We start from the raw sequence: 19,588 nt of genomic DNA on the forward strand, positions 1-19,588 counted from the left end.
GTTTAGACTCAGAAGTATTTTTATTTGGCTCTCCAGCCAACAGATAACTAAAGACACAGGAATGAAAGATTGTTCAGACAAATTTGATTTTCTAAGAGTAAGTAATCATACTTTAAAAGATGTACATAAGCTACACATCAAGTATTTTCAGATAACTTTAAGATATGATTTTACTTCTTTTGCTTGCCACAAACTCCGCCTGCCTCCCTCCAAAAAGAAATTCCTGATCCAGAGACCCATTACCAAAACTTACCCTGTGGCTCCCCACTCCCTCCCCCACTGCACATAGCTTTCTGGCCAACCAGCTTTTGTAGACTATCTACTTAATGCTATGCAGGTGTTTCCCTAAAATAGCATTTAAAAGGTGTTAGAATGGGGAACAATGAAGTAAAATTCCAGAAGTGTCTGAACAAATGCATAGATCTGTCTAGACAACAGCCAATTTGATTTAGAGCCTCTTCTGCTTTTGCAAACATGGCCAACAGAGGAAAGAAGGGAAGCCTCAAATGCAGGAGCAAAAGGAAAGGAGATCGCAAAAGATGCAGACAAGACAATTTTATTGTCTAATGCATTAGGGTTAGAACTCTTCTTCAGGGGCAACTGATTCAATTCTTTCAACACTGTCTTGTCATCTATCTCAAAATAACCCAAAATTTTGGGTTCCTCTGAAAGAATTTAATCATAGTTGTCCCTGAGGAAGTAGTATAACCCAAAACATATTGGGTAATAAATTGTCTTCTGTGTATCTTTGAGATCTTCTCCCTTTTTGTTCTTGGAAACATAGGATAGGAAAATTGTTTTTGTCCCAAAGGCTTTTTGGGGTTGTTTGTTTATTGGGAACTTGCAGGGTTTGGGCTTCTTTGATAAGATGAAAACCCAAACAAAAAATAGCTCTTTATAGTAACACATTCTCCTTCCATTCTCTATTACTTCTCTACTATTGTGAAGCAATTAGTAGCATACACATTTAAAATATTTCTAATTGACCTCTAGAGACATTGCATGGTAGAGCAATTAGTAAATTATCATTCTGTTTCACTTTACAAATTAATAATTTTACATTAAATACACTACGTGGCCAGTCTAAACTTATTCTGATCTTTAGCATGAATGGCGCAAGCAGAACCATGCCCTACAACAGTTCAAACATCTTCCTATGTAAAGTAAACATTTATTTAGTTATGACATTTCTTTACCGCCCCAAAACTGAAGCTCTCTAGGCAGTTCACAACAATTAAAACCATAAAATAAAGAAGGCACTGCGGTCCAAGGATGGGGAACCTCCAACTTGCGGGCTGGATGTGGCCCACCAGGCTCCCCCTTAGATCCTGCCAAGTCATGGCAAAAATCCCTCCCCCTCCCCATCAAAAATCCTGCCATTTGGAAAGGGTAAAAGCCGCAGGGAACAATGACCTCCCTGCATTTCAGTGGTGAGTGGTGAGGGTAAAAGAATGTGGAGAGTGTGTGTGTGTATGTTTCTGAGTGAATGGAGGGCATATATGGGAATGAGAATGAGAATGTGCTCGATATGCTTGTCTGGAATCAATTAAGGCTTTGGGCAAAAAAAACTTCCCCACCCATCGCTGCCATAGAGTTCTGAAGCACCCCTCCAATCCAGTTTTAGCATACCTTGTGGTCAGTACATATGTGCACCAGCTATAGGTGATGACCTCATAGACATAATAGTGCACTAGAGGCTGAGCTTGACCTTGATTTTGGATCTACACGTTTTTGGTCCTTTTTTGTGTGTCCTCTAATGCTGGATTTCTGAGCACTTCATACTGCCCTACACTCTGCTACCATGATGCAGGACTGGGCATTCAGGTTGCAATCATAAGCCCACTTTCTTAGGAGTAAATTCCACTGAACTTAGCAGAAGTTACTTTGAGGTAATCATGCACAGAAGCATATATTTTGTATTGTTTTCAAATATTACTGGCAATGCACATTATTATAATTCTGCACTACTTCTGATATGATTTTTCTTGCATGCACTCCCTCAGTAGTATATTTGTACTTCATAGAATGGTTGCAGCTTTAAAGGCAGTCTAAAAATAATGTTTGTTGAATAAACAAACAAACAACTTTTCTCCAATTACAGGAGATTTAAGAGGCTTAACTTTAATACAAAGAAGTTACGTAACACAAGGTGGCAGAATCTACCTATTGTGCATCCCCAGAGAACCACTTTCTTGCGTTAAATATTAATCCGCATGTGCTGGTGACATCATAAACTCACTTTAGAACCAGGTGCAAGTTAGCTGATAGCCGTGGATCTGTAAACTGTGTCGTTCTGTTGTTATGGTCAACAAAATAAACTCTGCCTGTTGCTGTATTTCGGATCTCCCATCCAGGAGGCAAAGGACCAAGCTCTTCGCAATTGATGTTGCTAAGATCCCTGCAAAAACAAACATAAAATGAAAAATACCTCAGCATTTGGCCTCTGAGCCAAACAAGTGTAAATGTAACATAACAATTGTATGAAGCCCGAGTGTATGTATTGTTTCAGAAACTTGATCTATTCAGCTGGAATCTCTACTCCCAAGGAACAAGCCCACCAAAGGAAAGGAAAAACACACACTCACAAGAACACTCTACTACACATGCATTGGAAAAGCTGTTATCAAGTAACCTACATTTTTGAAGTAAAATAAATATATCAGTAATTAGTCTAACACTAATAAAAATAAATCCTTTGCCATACTTGCCTACAGGAGTTAAACACTGGTTACAATTTTAATAAATGTTCTTAAGCATAATATCAGTTTTTTAAAAATACCTGAACTGCATTTTTTTAAAGCTCAAGACAGACATTTGTAAATAATAGTATTTTCCCTGCAGATTTATGTATGTGTCAATGTACCACAGACAATTTTAGCCAACTGTGAAAAACAACCACTAGATGCAATAAAAAGGTCATAATCCCATAAGAAAAGTTTAAGTTGCCATAAGCACATGGTGATATTGAATCATGTAGAAAAATAAAGTTGCTTAATGTGAGAAAACCCAGTTGAATATTAATGAGTGTTGTATTGTTGTAAAAGTAGTCTTCAATTTATTTACTTACTATATTTATTATTATGCCTTTTATCCAAGGACTTCAAGGCAGCATACATCCCCATCAACATTTTATCCTCACACACCCCTGTGAGGTACGTTATGCTGAGAGATAGAGACTAGCCTAAATGAGGCTGAATTGGGATTTCAAATTGGGGCTCCTCAGTCCTAGCCTGACACTTTAATCCCTGGGGTTCTCTGCATGGTGCCCAAGGGCAGCAATGTGCCCTGACACACCTCTCTTAGTGCATGCCAACCTGATTTTTTAATTTTTTGAAAAGATTAAAAAACACACCCAACAATCTGGGTAGCAGGTACACTGCAAAGTGACTCATCAGCATCCTACATTATCTTTTATTTGTAAGAATGCCTCTGGGCTCTACTTAATTTTGGACAGAAAAAAGAAAGGTTAGCTGGATGGGAGCACCCTGGGAGTGTAGAGGGGATTGTGTGTGTGTATATGTTTGTGTTGCTTGGTTTTTATTTTGGTGTACATTCACTGGTTTGTTGGTTTGTTTTGGTGTGTACTTTGCCTGATGTGTGCATGTGTGTCTTTAGCCTGGATTTTGTTTTGGGTATGGTGAGGTATTTCACAATTTGCCTGCTGTGAAGTGGGTATCCTGTTGCACTTTGTGGGGGCAAATAAGTGATTTGGCATATGGAGCTCAGACCCCATGTCTGCCTTGTAATCAGATTCTTGGGCAAGTCACTTTTATTTTAGCCTCATCAGTTTGCCTTCTGCAAAATGATTGTTTTGTGACTGTCTTAGCCCACCAAGACAGCCATTTTATGAGACAGGCCATGAAACACTCAGCATTTGAAATGTGACCACAGGCCCCAAAAGGTTGAGGACCCCTGCTCTAACCATTATACCATACACCAGACTAGCAATGCAGACAACTTGAGCAAATGAGTTTTAAATGTGCAAATAGAGGACAATATACTGGAATAATTTTATGCCAATGTGCATTAATGTTATGGAAGAACCACTATTAGCATTTTAGCGAAGAGGAGGTGATGTGAGGGTCTGTGGCTCAGTAGTAGAGCACATGCTGTGCATGCAGAAGTTCAATCCCCAGCATCTCCAGGTAGGACTGGAAAAGCATCCTGCCTGAAACCCTGGAGAGCCATTGCTGCCAGTCAGTGTTGACAATACTGGGCTAGATGGACCACGCGTCTGACTCAGTATAAATCAGCTTATGTGATGTTTTACTGTTTATTGCCAATTATATAATGCAAGTATTTGCAATGTGTTAATGACTATTATTATGTTAGGTTGTAAGTGCTGTATGGACTTTGGAAGGTAAGCAGTTAATGTTGTTGGGAGGGGGAGAGAGAGTGAAATGTATGTGAAGTTAATGCTGATTGGTTGGTGGTCCAAAGGTCTGGATTGGCAATTAGCAGTGAGAGGGAGGAGTTAGCACAGAGCAATAGAGTGTGTGTATGAGCCAGAGAGAGAGCAGAGGGTCTAGAGAGTGTAGGATCAACGTGTTTTATTATTGGGGGGGGGAGTGAATGGGAGGAAATAATGTAGATTAGTGAGTAGAGTAGAACAGTTACAGATGAAACTGTTCTGAAACAACCAATTAATATGACAAACCACATAACCTTATTGTTTAATAAACATACTTCTGTTTCATAAAACTGGATTAGATTCTTGAAGTACAGTGTTTTATGGTGGCACCGATGAAGGACAAGGGTGAATAGAGCGTGATGGGCTGGTGGCTGTGAGGTCAGAAAAGGGTCAGTGAGTCACAGAGCCAAGGAGCAGCATTACACTGATTGGCCCTTGAGTTGGGATCCTTTGATTTTAGGAAGAAATAAAGGAAGAACAAAGGGGATCATCACAGCTTCCTATGTTCCTACTGTGTATACTTTTATTTAAAAATATTCCGTGCCCAGAAAATGGGGATTCAATATAATGAGACTCAATATAAGTCAGCTTTCTAGTTTCTAACCACACAGAGAGAGGAAGGCAGTTATGCAAAGCACTGAAGCCCCATCTCTGACCACTTTAAAATTTTACTCAGCCCCTTTCAGGCATCTACAAATTTACTAGGCAGTACAAATACCACATTGCCCACAAACCTCTTCAAACACAGGGGCTGTAAACTTGCTTTCAAGGATTCTGAGGGTGCTATATTTTCTGAATTTAATTCCAAATCTGCACTTGCACAAGATCACAAGAAAGATATGTACAGGCCAATCCACTATTATTTGAGTTTTATATATTATGTAATTCTAGTTTGATTTGTGAAGAGGCTTTAATTTAACTTACAGCATCAAATGAAAATACATTATCCCCTTACCTAGGTACGCGGGGATCATGCCATGTGCTTACACCAGTCTGAGTATGTAGGAAATACACCTGCCCTTGCTGCGTTGTCCTTTGCTCTGTTCATCAAGAGATACCAATGTGAAAACAAATAACACTCAAAAGATAGTTTTTTAGAAGCCAAGGGGAGTATATTATTGCATATAAGTTACATTTTTTCCTTGGAATATTATGAAAAGGTATAGCTATAACAATAGCATTAAGCAGGAAGTCTACACAACCTGTGTATTAATGGGCATATCTTTTTTTAAAAAATTGCTTTGTACTAAAGGACCTGTCTTTCAGAATCCCAAAAGCCCTAGCTATTTTAAAAGTTTGTTAGCCTTTGCGGATGCAACGAAAAGTTCAACATGTACACTATTTCTCAAACAGTGAGAAAGGAATTGTTTTGCATATTTTTATGCTGCCTTTCAGCCAACAGCTATCAGTGGTGGAAGTAATCTGGAAGAGGTAAGCATTTCATGCCGTTCCTTTTCCCTCTCCACAGGACCTCTCCCATGTTGCTCTATGTCATAGGCATCTAATACCATCTACAAGAAATATTGACCTCCGTCCGAACCCATATATTTGTTTCACCAACATTTCCTCCTGGATGTTTTTCTAATGCATTCCCTCTTTTATTCTTCTTCATCATTCCCCAGCTCATCTATAATTCTCCTGCCTTTGCCCCTTCTATCATGACGATAAAAGTGACAATGATGATGAAACATCCCTTTTCCAAACCAACCATGAACTTGTGCACTGGACAAAATACACAAATCCCGCGGCCACAACCACTATTGGTCCAGTCCTTCAAGGGCATAGGCTTCTGCATATGTATCGCATTTGGGGTTGGAGCCAGTGCTTGTAAAAAGGAAACACATCCTGCAATGAAGCTGCATATTCAGCGTCCCTTGCTGGCTGGGGCATACACGCTACCAAAGGTTCAATCCCCAAGGTTCTATCAAATTGACAGCATTGATCATATATGTAGTGGGGAGAGCCTCATGTGTAGCACAGCATGGACAACACAGTTTGGATCAGACTATTGTGCGTCTACACCTATTTAAACAATCAGTAGTCAGATAATGCCACTTTTTGGTAAGCCTGCACATCTGCAAAGGTGCACAGGCAACATACTGAAAAGGCAACACACTCCCATTTTCCTATAACTGCAGCGCTACGCTGTGGTGTGTGCAAGTGCTAAAAACACAAATGATAAAACACACACTTTCAATCCTCCTACCTCTTCAGCAATTACAACACTATGTTTGGTGTGAAGCACTTGATTGCATTATGAACATGGTAGATACTATTCTGTATTCATTAATGTGTGACCCCAGAACGGTAATTGCATTTTTTAAAAAAATACCAAAAAAAGCAGTGCCTCTCAAAGGAAAGGGGCTCCATTATCAATCCTATCCTGACTGCAAAGTGGAGTAGTCAGTTTCACCACTCAATCAACTTATATGGTTCTATGGAAAGTGACAAAAATCAGAATACAGTGCTGAAACCTTCCTTAAAGCAAAGGTCCAGCATCCTATTATATCTGTACAAAGGTCAAACCACCAATGGTGGATCAGGGCCAGCGCCACGAAAATGGAAGCCCCTCTCATAGGTCTTTGTAAAGGACAAACAGATAGTTATACAATTTTAGAAACACATACCATATCCTTCAGGTAAATCTGGAGGAGTATGTAGATGGGTCCTGCTCATGTAATTCCTGTGTCTCTGAGACCTCACTCTTCTCTCCACTAGCCTGGGATCAGATGTCTGTCCACATGTTGCACCATTTATAACTGTAAGGGGTGTGTTCTCATCCACAAAGCAACTCAGAGGTCGACCTGGACTGGAATATTCTGATGCTGGCCTATAGGAAAAAGTAACAGATGCTTTCTATATCAAAGGAACTGATATAATATAAATGCCAGCATATAGAACTTAAATGAATGCAACTTAGAAGGTGATAGAAGACAAAGTACTAGTTTTGGCTACAAAATACCACGGCAGCTTTGCACAAAAACATATGCATTGTGTGTATCCTACTACAAATGGAGCAAAGGAGACGGGAGTAGGGGCTGAAGAGCCTGATAGACTGTATTTTTGTGGTAACATAGTAGCTGCTTCTGCAAAAGATAAGCCAGGATTCTGGAGAATTCTGGCTTATTGTGAATGAGCTGCATGCTACTAACATGTAGCCAGATCACTCCTGCTTCATTTCTCTCCACAAGTGTGACTGTTAAGCAAACCAAGAATGGTTTGTTTAGCATGCCTTCCAAACTGGGGATTCTGGCTTGTTGCTTCCTTTACAAAGCCAACAAAATGGGGAACTCCACAAGGAATGCTAAAAAGCCAAAAGCAAATTGGTAGACAAAAATGATGTTGTATTCAGCAAAAGAAAAAGGTTTCAATGCATTTCAGACCATGTGCAGGTCCTTCTGCAGTGAAATATATAATGTAATGCAACAAGTGCTGATTCCTCTTCAGAAGCCAGTTTCTTATGCAAAGTCTTCCTTTACAAGCCAGAATTTGTAAACTAAGAACACACTCTGGTTTGCAACTGCGGACTGTGAAGGAAGCAACAAGCCAGTCCCCGAATTTCAACGAACTGCTAAATATACCATTCCTGGGTTTCTTAGTAGTCATACTAGCAGAGAGGACCACCACACAGCTAGTTCATGATAAGCTACAATTCTCCGGAATTCTGGCTTATTGTTCCATGCAAATGTGACCATTTATTTGTGATATCTGGTTGACTTTATTTAACTCTTATGTAACTCTTAAAACTAAAATAAGAAGTTAGTAGAATAATGGCCTTATATGATTGCCAATATTATCATTTGACCCTCACATCATGTCACAGTGGCAGCTACTTGGATATGGGCCAGTCCCTCTTCCCATCTTACTTTTCCCCACATTACTGCATTACTTTCCACAAGGAGCACTACACTGATATAGGTCAGAGGCGTGCAATTTATCCAATACAAAAGAGAAATGCAATACCTCCTTCTAATTTTACTGTTTCCCAATACTTCTGCTCAAGTAGTAACATACATCTTGAGCGTGCCAAGAAAACTCCCATTATACTCTTACAGAGATGCAGTTTGAAAATCATGATGTACGAAGTTTTTACATTATGAGAGCAATCTTAGAGTGCACCCTTATAACCAAAAATATTAGTGTGAGCAGCAGCCATAACTGGGGGTTGGGAGTGAGGAATAATAACTAGAAATTCGTAATCTGATTACAAATAATAACAAGGAATTTATAATCTAGATGTTCAACATTGTTCACTGAAATTCTATTGTACACATATTCTTCTTTTAAGGATTCTTACCGTGTTGGTCGCTCCCACTGTGTTGTTCGTGTAATATGATTTAAATACTGAATTCTTCCAGAGGCTGTCCTCCTTTCTTCCCAACTAAAATTTATACAGTGAACAAAAATATAGTTTATAAGACATTCGTTTTAAAACATTTTCAGCCAACAGACAGCATTAATACAGTCAGCTAACAATCCATGCTAGATATACACAAACAATGTGTTTACTTTTTCACCCCTCTTCCATGAATGCTAAAAGACTTCTCTAGCCTCTTCTGAATTGTAAGGAACTTTCAACAGTAGCTTGTACTCAGGCACTTAGAGGTTGGAGGGAAGAGAGGCAAGTACACATTGCAGTTCTAAAACAAGGATGTTGCACCTATTTTGGTCTGGAGCCCACCCACCCTGAACTATTCCAGTGGGCCAGATAATTTCAGGGGGGTAGAGGATCATCCGAGAAGCCGCTCCATGACAACGTAATAACAGCAGGGATCCCACTTAGCATGCCACTTGTCCTCTCAATTGGGAAGGGGAGTGGCATGCAGGGGAATCCCCAAGGTTATGTCTGATGATTGACTGGAGATAGCAGTGGGGATTTCTCCAAAAGGCAGGGCTTGGTGGCCATCCCATGGGGTCTCTGTGGGCCGAATTAGATATGTAGGCTAGATGCTTCCTCTCCCTGTTCTAAAAATAACAGAAGAAATCCGTCACATTCAGTAAGCCTTTCTGTGTGCATGACTGGAGACATGCATGTGCATGCATAAACACACACGCCTATCACTCTCCCCTTCCAAAAGGTCCTGCCAACCTTCAAATCACTTGTTAAAGTTAAAGAATAAAAAGGTCAAAGATTGCATTGTGGCAGGTCCTGAAGAACTCTCTTAAAAATCCAGTGGTTCTGCAATATGTACGTGTACTTGGCATGGCCTTTAGGCTTTAAACTTTCTATAATGATGATTCATTACTGCTTCAGGAGAGCTGATGTTTATTAAATTGTCTCCCAACTTAGTTATAATTGTTAAACAACAACATTTTGTCCATGCTGTCACCTATATTTGGGTTAGGGAGTGAATTTATATCCCACCCTTCCACTGTCAAAACACTGCTCAAGGTGGGTTAGATCATTTTTTAAAAATGAAAAACTAGAATATTCCATAAAAAAATTAAAAATTAAATAGACAATTGCAGCAAATACTTTGCCCTGTTCTAATATTTTCTTGAAACAAAGAAAATCTCACTCAATAAAAATTTGTGTCAGAATTGAGAATCTTAATCATAACTTGCTTGATTATACTATATGTAACTTTAAAATTGTGCAGAGAGAAAAGAGAGAGATCTTCAGATATGCCTTTATAACGATACTGCTTCTCTCTCAGAAATGTGAATGAGAACATTTATGTTACTGACACGTTTGCCAAATATTCTTGTAAAATGAAATAGCTGACATCTCTCATTCCCAAATAAATCTACATGTAAATAATTCTTTCCATTTTATTTTATCACTGCAACTACTAGGCAAAAATTAAAATTGCATTGATGACATGAAATATATTCTTTTGCTATTGCTTTCAAAAGGGTAACTTACCCATCAGGTAAATCATTGTCAAATAGTCTACTGCAATCCACAACTTGCCCTCCTGTGCCTATGCGGTCTCTGGATTGAAGACTTACTATTAATAAACAAACAAAAGTCAAAATTAAAGATATTGCAATATAGTTCATATTTTGCAATATAGTTCATATAGCACATGTGGGCACTTGTAGCCCTCCACATGTCTTGGACTATAACTCCCATCTGCCCTAGCCAGCAGTACCAGTGGTGAGGAATAATGGGAGTTGTAGGCCAAAATACCTGTAAGTCCACAAGTTGCCCACCCTTGACATCTGTAAGTCGGGGTGGGCAACTTGTGGAGCTCCATATGTATCTATAGCTTTTTAAGAAGCCACCTTTTCTGCAGGCTTTTTTTTCATCCTCCACACATTTTTAATATAAGCAAGATCAGAAAGTCTTGTCTTAAACTGCTTAAATTCTCACATTTGAACTACCAATTTACATGAATAGCATCAAAGTTATGGATAAATAGCAAGTCATGAACACTCTCTCCATCATACGCAGACTGATCACGCTAAGTATAAACAAAGAGAAGGAAAAAATTTAAACTGGCCCGAGAAACAAGAAACCGTATACTAAGAAGTCATTACCTCCCTTCACTACTAACTAGACCTGTCTTTGGGGGAGCTGGGACCTCCCGCCACCTACCTTCTGTCACATTCCCACCACCACTGCAACAGTCTTTCCACAGGAAAATGGGGAAGTAGTTATGTGGCTGGGTGGTTTACATGACAGATTTGGTGCAGGGTAGCCCTATTTTGAAAGGGTAACGCTATTGCCTTTAAGTAAGCAAACTCCCTAAAGTACTCAGCCACATCCTAGTGAGGGAGGGTGCAAGCTCTGTGGTAGCAGGAAGAATAGCAGCACCGCATTATGGCACACAACAGAAAGAAAGCAGAATGTAGACCTGTAGCGCAGTCCCCACCTGCCAGTGGTGCCCCTGAGATCACCCCTTTGCTTTCTTCCACCCGTTTGAAAGGTTGCCATTAACTCAGAGGTTACCTTGGTTCAGAGACTTGCCAGACTGCCTTGATGGATGACTTATATCAGGAGAAGGACAGGGGGAATGCAGCCCTCCTAATTCTCCTAGAGCTATCAGCAGGTTTCAATGGTATTAATCATGGTACCCTTGCTAGACAGGGTCTCTGGGTAGGCACAGTGCTAAGGTAGTTCCAGCTCTTACCTGGAAGACTAGTTTCATGTATGCTATTTATTTATTTAAAACATTTATATCCTGCCCTATATCATTAAGATTTCAGAGCGGCGTACAGATAAAAGCATACAGTATAAAACAATAAATATGCACAGTTAAGAACAAATTAAACCATGAACAAATTAAACAAAATATAATTTAAAAGCAGTAAAAGCAGTTAAAACAGTTAAAACAAAGTGCCGGTGAGTTTAACTAACAAAGGCTTTGTTAAAAAGCCGTGTTTTTACTTGGCGTCGAAATAAAATCAGTGTTGGTGCCTATTGAGCGTCCAGGGGGAGGGCATTCCACAGTCCGGGTGCCACAGCATTGGTGGGATGCGGAGAAGGGCTCCTCCAACAGATCTAAGGTCTCGGGCAGGCATATATAAGGATAATATATAATTCTCTCTCTCTCTCTCTCTCTCTCTCTCTCTCTCTCCCCATCCAGTTAAGACAGTGAAAAATACTAAAACAGTACCTGGAATGAATAATGGGATGTATAGGGGCCAATAAATGGCAGTTCAGTCCTGAAGAGACTGAGGTTCTGTCGTTCATTTTATGGTTTTCAACCTGTTCTAGATGGGATCGCATTCTCCCTAAAAGACTGCTTGTGTAGTTTGCCTGGGGGTATTCCTGGATCCAGCTTTGTCACTGGAGTTCAGGTTGCCTCTGTAGCCAAGGCTGCTGCTCATCGCTTAGGCTGATACAGTAGCTGCAGCCTCTCCTGGATAGAAATAACCTGGTCACAGTTATCCATGTTCTGGTTACACCTAAGATTTATTACTGTAATGTGTTATACATAGGGCCAGAGCTGGCCTTATGTGAAGCAGGAGGAAGCTCCCACATGAGGTGGTAGGGAGTGAGAAGGGTGGCAAATCTGTGCCCCCCCCACGCCCCCACCAGGAGGCTCACCTGGTCGTCCTGGGCAAGGCAGCCTCGGCACAGCAAGGCAAGGGTTAACAGCCCTTGCTGATGCTGCTCTTCAGTGCACCTGCGCCAGGGCCAGTCTTACCATTAAGCAGAAGGAATATTAAAATACATATAATATCTTTCATTTTATTTTATCTTTTTTTGTAAATCAGCCTCAAAGTTCTGCTGAAGAACAGCATAAAATTGTTTAAAATAAAACTGAACGAGGAAGAGATGTGGACAACACCAGGGTGGGATCCAAACCTACTTACCACCCTTAACATTTGGGACCTGTTTTCTACAAACAAAAACTCTGTAGTGAGGGCAATACGTTTCTCTGCAGAGAGCATTTCCATTCTAGGGATTTCACTAATAGCAAACAATACAGCAGCAGTGCTTCTAGAATCCTTAATTTTGAATTATTTTGTAAATTCATATGGATTTACACTTTTCACTTGCATGTATTTTGAATGATGGAACTATGCTTAGATGCTTGATAAGCATTATGTAAACACAGTAACCTGTTCCTTTTAAATAACAGCACACAGTAACCCTGCAGAAATAGTTCACATTTCCCATGAAATATACACATAAATAAACATGACAGTCTTGATCCACTCCTTATGCTTCAAGATTTTTCACAACAGAATAATATGGCAATTCTGGGCTTGAAGTGTTGCAAATAGTGAAATAAAGCCTATGAAAGCCCAGGTAGCTCTGTTTACTTTATAAACAGGTTAGTCAGGAATAAAACTGAACACATGACTTTATTTGTGGTTTCTGTGGCATTAAGATTAATGTGCTTTTCCTAATCCTGTTTAGATTGGAAATGAAAGCTTATGTCTAGACCAAATGAACATCTATCCAACAAAAGATAACAGAGAAGCCAGGTCCCACTGCAGCCAAAAGGCATGCTAACATTCTGAATGTGGGGCGCCGTCTGCAAACAAAGCCCTGGAATGCCACCTTCTGAGGATAACATTCTCAAGGTAGTAGTAGGTAGGAACTGTGCAATTCTTAAACCAGACCTGGAAATATCAGTTAAATAATCTAGTGTTTTTCTTTGCCATATCATTTAAGTCAAAGTCACTTCAGCCCTTCAACTTGAGGAAGCGAAGTATTAAAGGTAATAGACCAAATCATTATATTAGGTTGAATTCAAAGGTTCCATTATGCTCATGGAACAGAAGCATGGAACAGAACCTTCAGACCCAGTCTGTTATCATATGGATAATAACTATATAAAAGCACAATGTGCAGTACAGCCGCATATTGGGCAAGCTGGCGGCAGATAAAGCACCAGGAGAAGATATGCTCCCCCCGGAACTTTTTAAATACAATATCAACTGGTGGGCCCCAATCCTGGCAAATCTCTTTTCAAACATCAACCAAACAGGAAATATCCCAGCCGGATGGCAGTCAAGCATTATAGTCCCTTTATATAAAAAAGGTGAAAAAAACGACCCCAAAAGCTACAGGCCCATAAGTCTATTGGATATTGTTTCGAAAGTTTATGGCAGATTCTTGTTGGATAAACTTCAAGCGTGGGCGAATGAAAATGACATCCTGGCGGAGGAACAGGCCGGTTTCCGCCAAGGGAGGAGCACTATTGACCAATGCTTTGTGCTCAACCACTTGATCCACAAATATCGGAGCCAACCCAGGGGAAGCCTGTACGTGGCCTTTGTGGACTTCACCTCCGCCTTTGACCTCGTTGATAGAGATCGCCTCTGGGACAAACTTTCACGGTCAAGCATAGACAGACGACTCCTGTTTTTGCTGCAAAAACTGAACTCACAAACGGACTCAAGAGTGAGGATTGGCCCATCTGGGACCCTCTCTGACAAAATTATCATCAGAAGAGGAGTCAAGCAGGGCTGTCTACTCGCCCCTTTTTTGTTTAACTATTATGTGAACAACCTGGTGTCCGAGCTAACAGCTCTGGACTGTTTTCCTCCCTCTATTGGCCCTAAGAAGGTCCAGGCGCTCCTTTACGCAGATGATATGGCCCTTTTATCTATCACTCAGGTTGGCCTGAGGAGACTGTTGAATAGATTAGGCAAGATCTGTAAAAAGGAAAAATTAGTAATCAACTATTCTAAAACCAAGGTGGTAGTCTTCTCTAGGAGAAATCGCGTGCACAGATGGGTCTTAGATGGCCAGCAGATAGAACAATGCATGAGTTTCAAATATCTGGGAATATACTTCTCCTATAATGGGGGTTGGAAAACCCAAGTGGAGGCAGCCAAATACTCAGCTATAAGATCAGCCAAAGCAATATTATCATATGGAAGACACAAAGGTGGCTCCTTGGTTGCCCCTACCCTGAAGCTTTTTGTAGCCAAAGTTCTCCCGCAACTATTGTATGGGGTAGAATTATGGGGTCAAGACTCTATTTCATCAGTAGAGACCGTACAGAACATGGTGTTGAAGGAATTGTTAGCTCTTCCAGTAGGGGTTCCCGCCGCCTTATTAAGAATGGAGGTGGATTTGCCCTCCTTCAAGTCAAGAATTCACAAGAGTATCATACTTTATGGGAAAAAGTTAATGACCCTAGATGAAAACAACTTAGCTAAAAAATGTTTCAATGAACAGTTGGCGAAGGGCGGATGGGCACATAACTGGTTAACTTTGTCCCAGCTCTATGTCAAGGAGGTGCAGGAGTTGCTAGCTAATAACAAAAGGAGCATTGGAGATAGAATCTATGAGGCTGATGCCCAAGGAAACGAAATAGCTAGCCAATTACAGGCCTTCTCTCCATGGTTTAGTTTTATTAAGAAAGAACAGTACTTTGCACAATATTTGCTTGACCTATCGTTTCCTGCCCTAAGAAAGGCCTTTACTGCCCTTCGTTTCCAGACAATGCCCTCTGCTTTCTTGGAGGGGAAGTATAAAAAAGTCCCCCATGCCCAGCGGATCTGTATCTGTGGCTCGGGGGAGATTGAAGACCTAGCGCATTACCTTCTGCGTTGCCCTCTGTACAAAAAAATCAGGGAGCGTTTTCTAAAGGAACTATTGTTAGCAAGAGCGGGTTGGCACACCAGAGACATTATCTGCGATCTGCTGGCGGACCATAGTAAAGCAATCACAATCAAAGTAGCAAAGTTTGCTGCTGCAGCCCAAAAAATCAGAAATAACTTTCTTAACACAGTCTGCGTAGATTGTAAGGGGGACCATTTGATTTAATAACCTTGTATAAACTATCATCAGAGATCCCACCTATCTGATAGTGCCAGCTATTGACTGTTAGCACTTCAGGTTAAAATGTAATCACTGAAATTATTCTTGTGACTTTGACATGCATGTCACCAGTGTGATAGCAAAGGGCGGGCGCTGCAGACAAACGGAACACCCCTAGAAAGATCTACAGATTGTCTCCGTGGATAATAAAGGATTGTACCCTAAAGATTATGAATATTGTAAATAATGTGTGTTGCGATGTTAGCAACTTTGTATTTTGTAATGGTCTTTGTGCCACAAACTTTGTGCCACAAACAAATGTGTGTTGCGATGTTAGCAACTTTATATTTTGTAATGGTCTTTGTGCCACAAACAAATAAACTATTCATTCATTCATTCACAATGTGCAGTATGTAATGTGTATGATTTTTACATGGATGTTGTCAAATGAAGTTCTCTTTAAAGGGATCATCATTTGAAACCATGATCACAACATTTGCTTATGGAACATTTGCAAACAAACCTGTCGCTCCTATTAAAACAATTCACGTGGGCCACAAGTATGTTTGCAATGCCTGAAATGTATGGGGCTTGATCCAGTCACCATTTTAAAGTCCACTGATTTCAGTGAGGAAACTGTACTGCTTAGCTCTCTCCCACTGAAAACATTTATGTTGGTTTTACTTTAAGCACTTGACACTCAATACTTGCAAATCTAAGCAGGTTAGATATTTTGCCAATCAAATAACAGCTAATACAGGAAAGGTTATTAACTGAACACAATTGTATTTACCAGAGAGAAATTTAACTCACAATAGTGTTAATAAATAAAGACGAAGTGAAGATAGCACGTAGATTTGGTATTTAATGGTTCTCCCCATTCACAGAAGGCAAGTTGTTCTAGCGGAGGTTTCCATGAACTGAGGGGGGGGGTTGCTGATTCTCTTCCATCTGCCTCCCCTCATGACCACAAAATCTACTCCAGACTGATAGGAAACTCTCTGGAACAGTATAGGAGGTAGCACAGGGCGCCAAAGGAGAAAGGAAGCAATTCTGAAAATCGCCTCCCTCTGCTTACGTTTGTGGAAGTCCCCACTTTATCAAAAAGCCTTCCATGAATGGAAAGACAGCATTGGATACAACTTACTACACTCTGTTCCATTTTTTCTGCACGACTTTCCAGGGGCTTCTTTTGGTAGACATTTGTATCTCTATGTACCCTATCTCACTTGTCACAAGATATATATCACATGCAAAGCAGGAAAAGAAGAGTAGGAACTAAAGTAGCAGGAACCTATTAATAAACACAGCCCAATCTGTAACACAAAGGCATTGAGAAACACCTTTACCAATTGTTCAGAAAAGTGAAGCTGATACATTTTACATTCTATTCATATGCTTTTCTAAACCACAAGTGTAACAGAATTTTCTCCCTCTTTCCTCCCCCACACCACCAAATTCTGCTCCAGAGGGTTTTCCAGTCCTCCCAATCTGATCTGAGGACACATGGAATCCCCCCCCCCCGCCCCGCTGATGTAATTGCTTCCATCACCAGAATGACACTGTTGGATGCAACCTTATATTAGCACTTACCTACTATCTGTCCTCTAACAGTATCATTGTCATTTGGCCCAAGTTTGCACAGATCCAACCTCTGATCTATAAAAACAGAAAACACTACACCTTATCACATGCAACAATCATGTAATACCCAGATATACTGCAAAGTACCATAAATTACTCCTCACCTAAAAAAATCTAGAATTTATGAAGTGGAGGCAAAGCGCATTTGTTTCTTGCCAAAATAGCTTCCACATCATACTAAATTTTGAGGTCTATCTAAAAAGCTTGTTCCAAAATAGGGAAATATTTGTATTCTGCCTACTCACAACCAGTGTCTTTAAGGCGGTTGATAGCGTTGGAAAGAAGTCTCACACAACCTAGAAAACCAGCTCCTTGTTTTTTATGGATTTTCTTGTGGTTCCATACACTGATCGTTATCGAATCTGACTTCCCAATATATCTGAAAAAGGAAAAGAATCAAGAGCAATGCAAATTATGTTGAATCTATACTTTTGACAGTCTATGGAATAGTTTATTTCTGGCTGCAAAATAGTTTTGAGGCTAAGAAGAGTAAACATGGTTTGCTCTGGCAGAAGAGGTTATATTCACAGGAACTGCGTGCTACAGATTGGCAAAAGCCTCTCAAGTAATTTATTTGTAAAAGAGATTTTACATGAAAGAATTTCAAAGAAGCTTTTCAAAATGTCTTACATAAATCAAAAACTGCCGACGTCCTTTGGCTACACAATGACAGTATGTCTAAGGGGAAATGACTGATACATCTCTGGGTGTTTAATCCCGGCTGGGGGTGGGGGGAGATATAAAATTTAAGACTCATGGTTCTCCCTGAGAGACATTTAGCAGTCTTCTTCCATTACATATTCTCTGTCAGTATGAACATCCAAGTATTCCGCTTACTAAAACACATCCTCCTACTCTCACTCATTTATGTTATCTACTCCCCCCCTTACTTCCAAAACTTGGAATACATCGTTGGTTATCTAACCATAAATGAAGCTGTCAAGGCTGGCAGACCAAAAATGTGACCTACCTTCTGAGACTTATAATACTAGGCCTTTTCAAGTGGCTATTCATGTAACAATTCCTCCATCCCAATTACCCCCACTTCTTTTTTATATGCAAGCCTTCAGATAACAAGATATTTGGAAGATTTCAGAACAGACAAGCACTGCATGGAACAGTGCTCTGCTCTGATTGTGAAGAGAGGGAGTACAGTTAGATTAAAACCAGTGCAGTTTTGTTTTCAATAAAATTGTTAGCAACATAAACACAGATTAATGTAGTTTCCTGACAGGTTTATCTTGACAATGCCAATTTAATGCTAATAAAGAGTGCCAGATAAATAATAGGAAAAGTGAAGCTGATAAATTTTATATTCTATTCATTTGCTTTTCTAAACCACAACAAGTTACAGAAGTTAAAGAAGGTGTGTTCACCATGAGGTGTTTTCACATGCTTTTTTTTTTAAAAAAATCATTTTTTCATACTATGAAGAGATCTGATAAATACATTTGATATGTAATTTATATATCATTACATTTTCAACTATTACAATGTTCTGAGTAAGGCTTAGCATCCACTATACCAAATAAATAAGATTGCTGCATCTAGTCAGTATTGCTAAAGGACACACAGTTCCAGCATCTAGCATAGAAACCAAGGCAAGCTACTCATGCCAAATAAAAAATGTTTTTCCAAAGGAAGAAAAACATTTCCTTTTTGGTTGAATTAGGATTTTTTTTGGAAAAGATTCTTCATCTAGCCTACTGTGTAGTTGAAGGCAGATAAAAGTAGAGTGGTTTTACTGCAGGTAGATTGGAAGAACAGTCCCCTGGAAGTGCATTACTTAGCATTTGTTTCAAATCAACTGGAAATAAAACTCCAACATGAAAGCAGAGTTACAAATGTCTGTTATTAAAAACCAGCTAAGATTCATCCTTCACTTAGCTCTTATATAATTCACCAAAACTGTGAAAATTTGATCATCACTCCTCCATACAAATACTTTGGTCTTGTAGCCTTTGATACAGGTATGGAGAATGACCCTGGGTATGAGTATGTGCCGGAGGGAGAATGCAAAGTTATGAGTGCTACAACAACTCTAGAAATTAGTCTCCTGATTACATCTAGACAAACTAATCAATACATTTATTATTATTTATTTATTTATTTATTTATTTATATAGCACCATCAATGTACATGGTGCTGTAAATCAGAACTAATGAAACATTTGTTTCATTAGTTCTGATTTTCAAGAAAGGGGTTAAACAACTCTGCGCTACACCAAGCGAAAAAGCTGTGATCCTTGAGCTCCTATCACAGAACTCTAATTGGGAGAAGAAAAGCAGTAGCAGCTAAGAAAGAAAAAACTGTCTTGAAGAAGCCCAGTTTGATGGATGCAGTATACCACCTCTATAGC

The 19,588-nt window shown here is 39.8% G+C and overlaps 1 protein-coding gene across 1 annotated transcript in view; it reads right to left on the reverse strand.

The window, feature by feature from the left end:
• The window catches only part of SMURF2 (SMAD specific E3 ubiquitin protein ligase 2), an 88,755-nt gene that overhangs the window by 20,084 nt on the left and 49,083 nt on the right, over positions 1-19,588 (reverse strand). The window contains exons 4-10 of the mRNA XM_063120012.1: positions 17,474-17,607; positions 17,178-17,243; positions 10,278-10,362; positions 8,709-8,792; positions 7,039-7,241; positions 5,367-5,451; positions 2,240-2,398 (exon numbers count right to left, since the gene is read on the reverse strand). Of these exons, the coding sequence (XP_062976082.1) occupies positions 2,240-2,398; positions 5,367-5,451; positions 7,039-7,241; positions 8,709-8,792; positions 10,278-10,362; positions 17,178-17,243; positions 17,474-17,607 (816 nt within the window). The remainder of the gene's footprint in view (positions 1-2,239; positions 2,399-5,366; positions 5,452-7,038; positions 7,242-8,708; positions 8,793-10,277; positions 10,363-17,177; positions 17,244-17,473; positions 17,608-19,588) is intronic.

Source organism: Elgaria multicarinata, chromosome 3, assembly GCF_023053635.1.
Source record: "Elgaria multicarinata webbii isolate HBS135686 ecotype San Diego chromosome 3, rElgMul1.1.pri, whole genome shotgun sequence".
In the NCBI taxonomy this organism is placed as follows: Eukaryota; Metazoa; Chordata; class Lepidosauria; order Squamata; family Anguidae; genus Elgaria; species Elgaria multicarinata.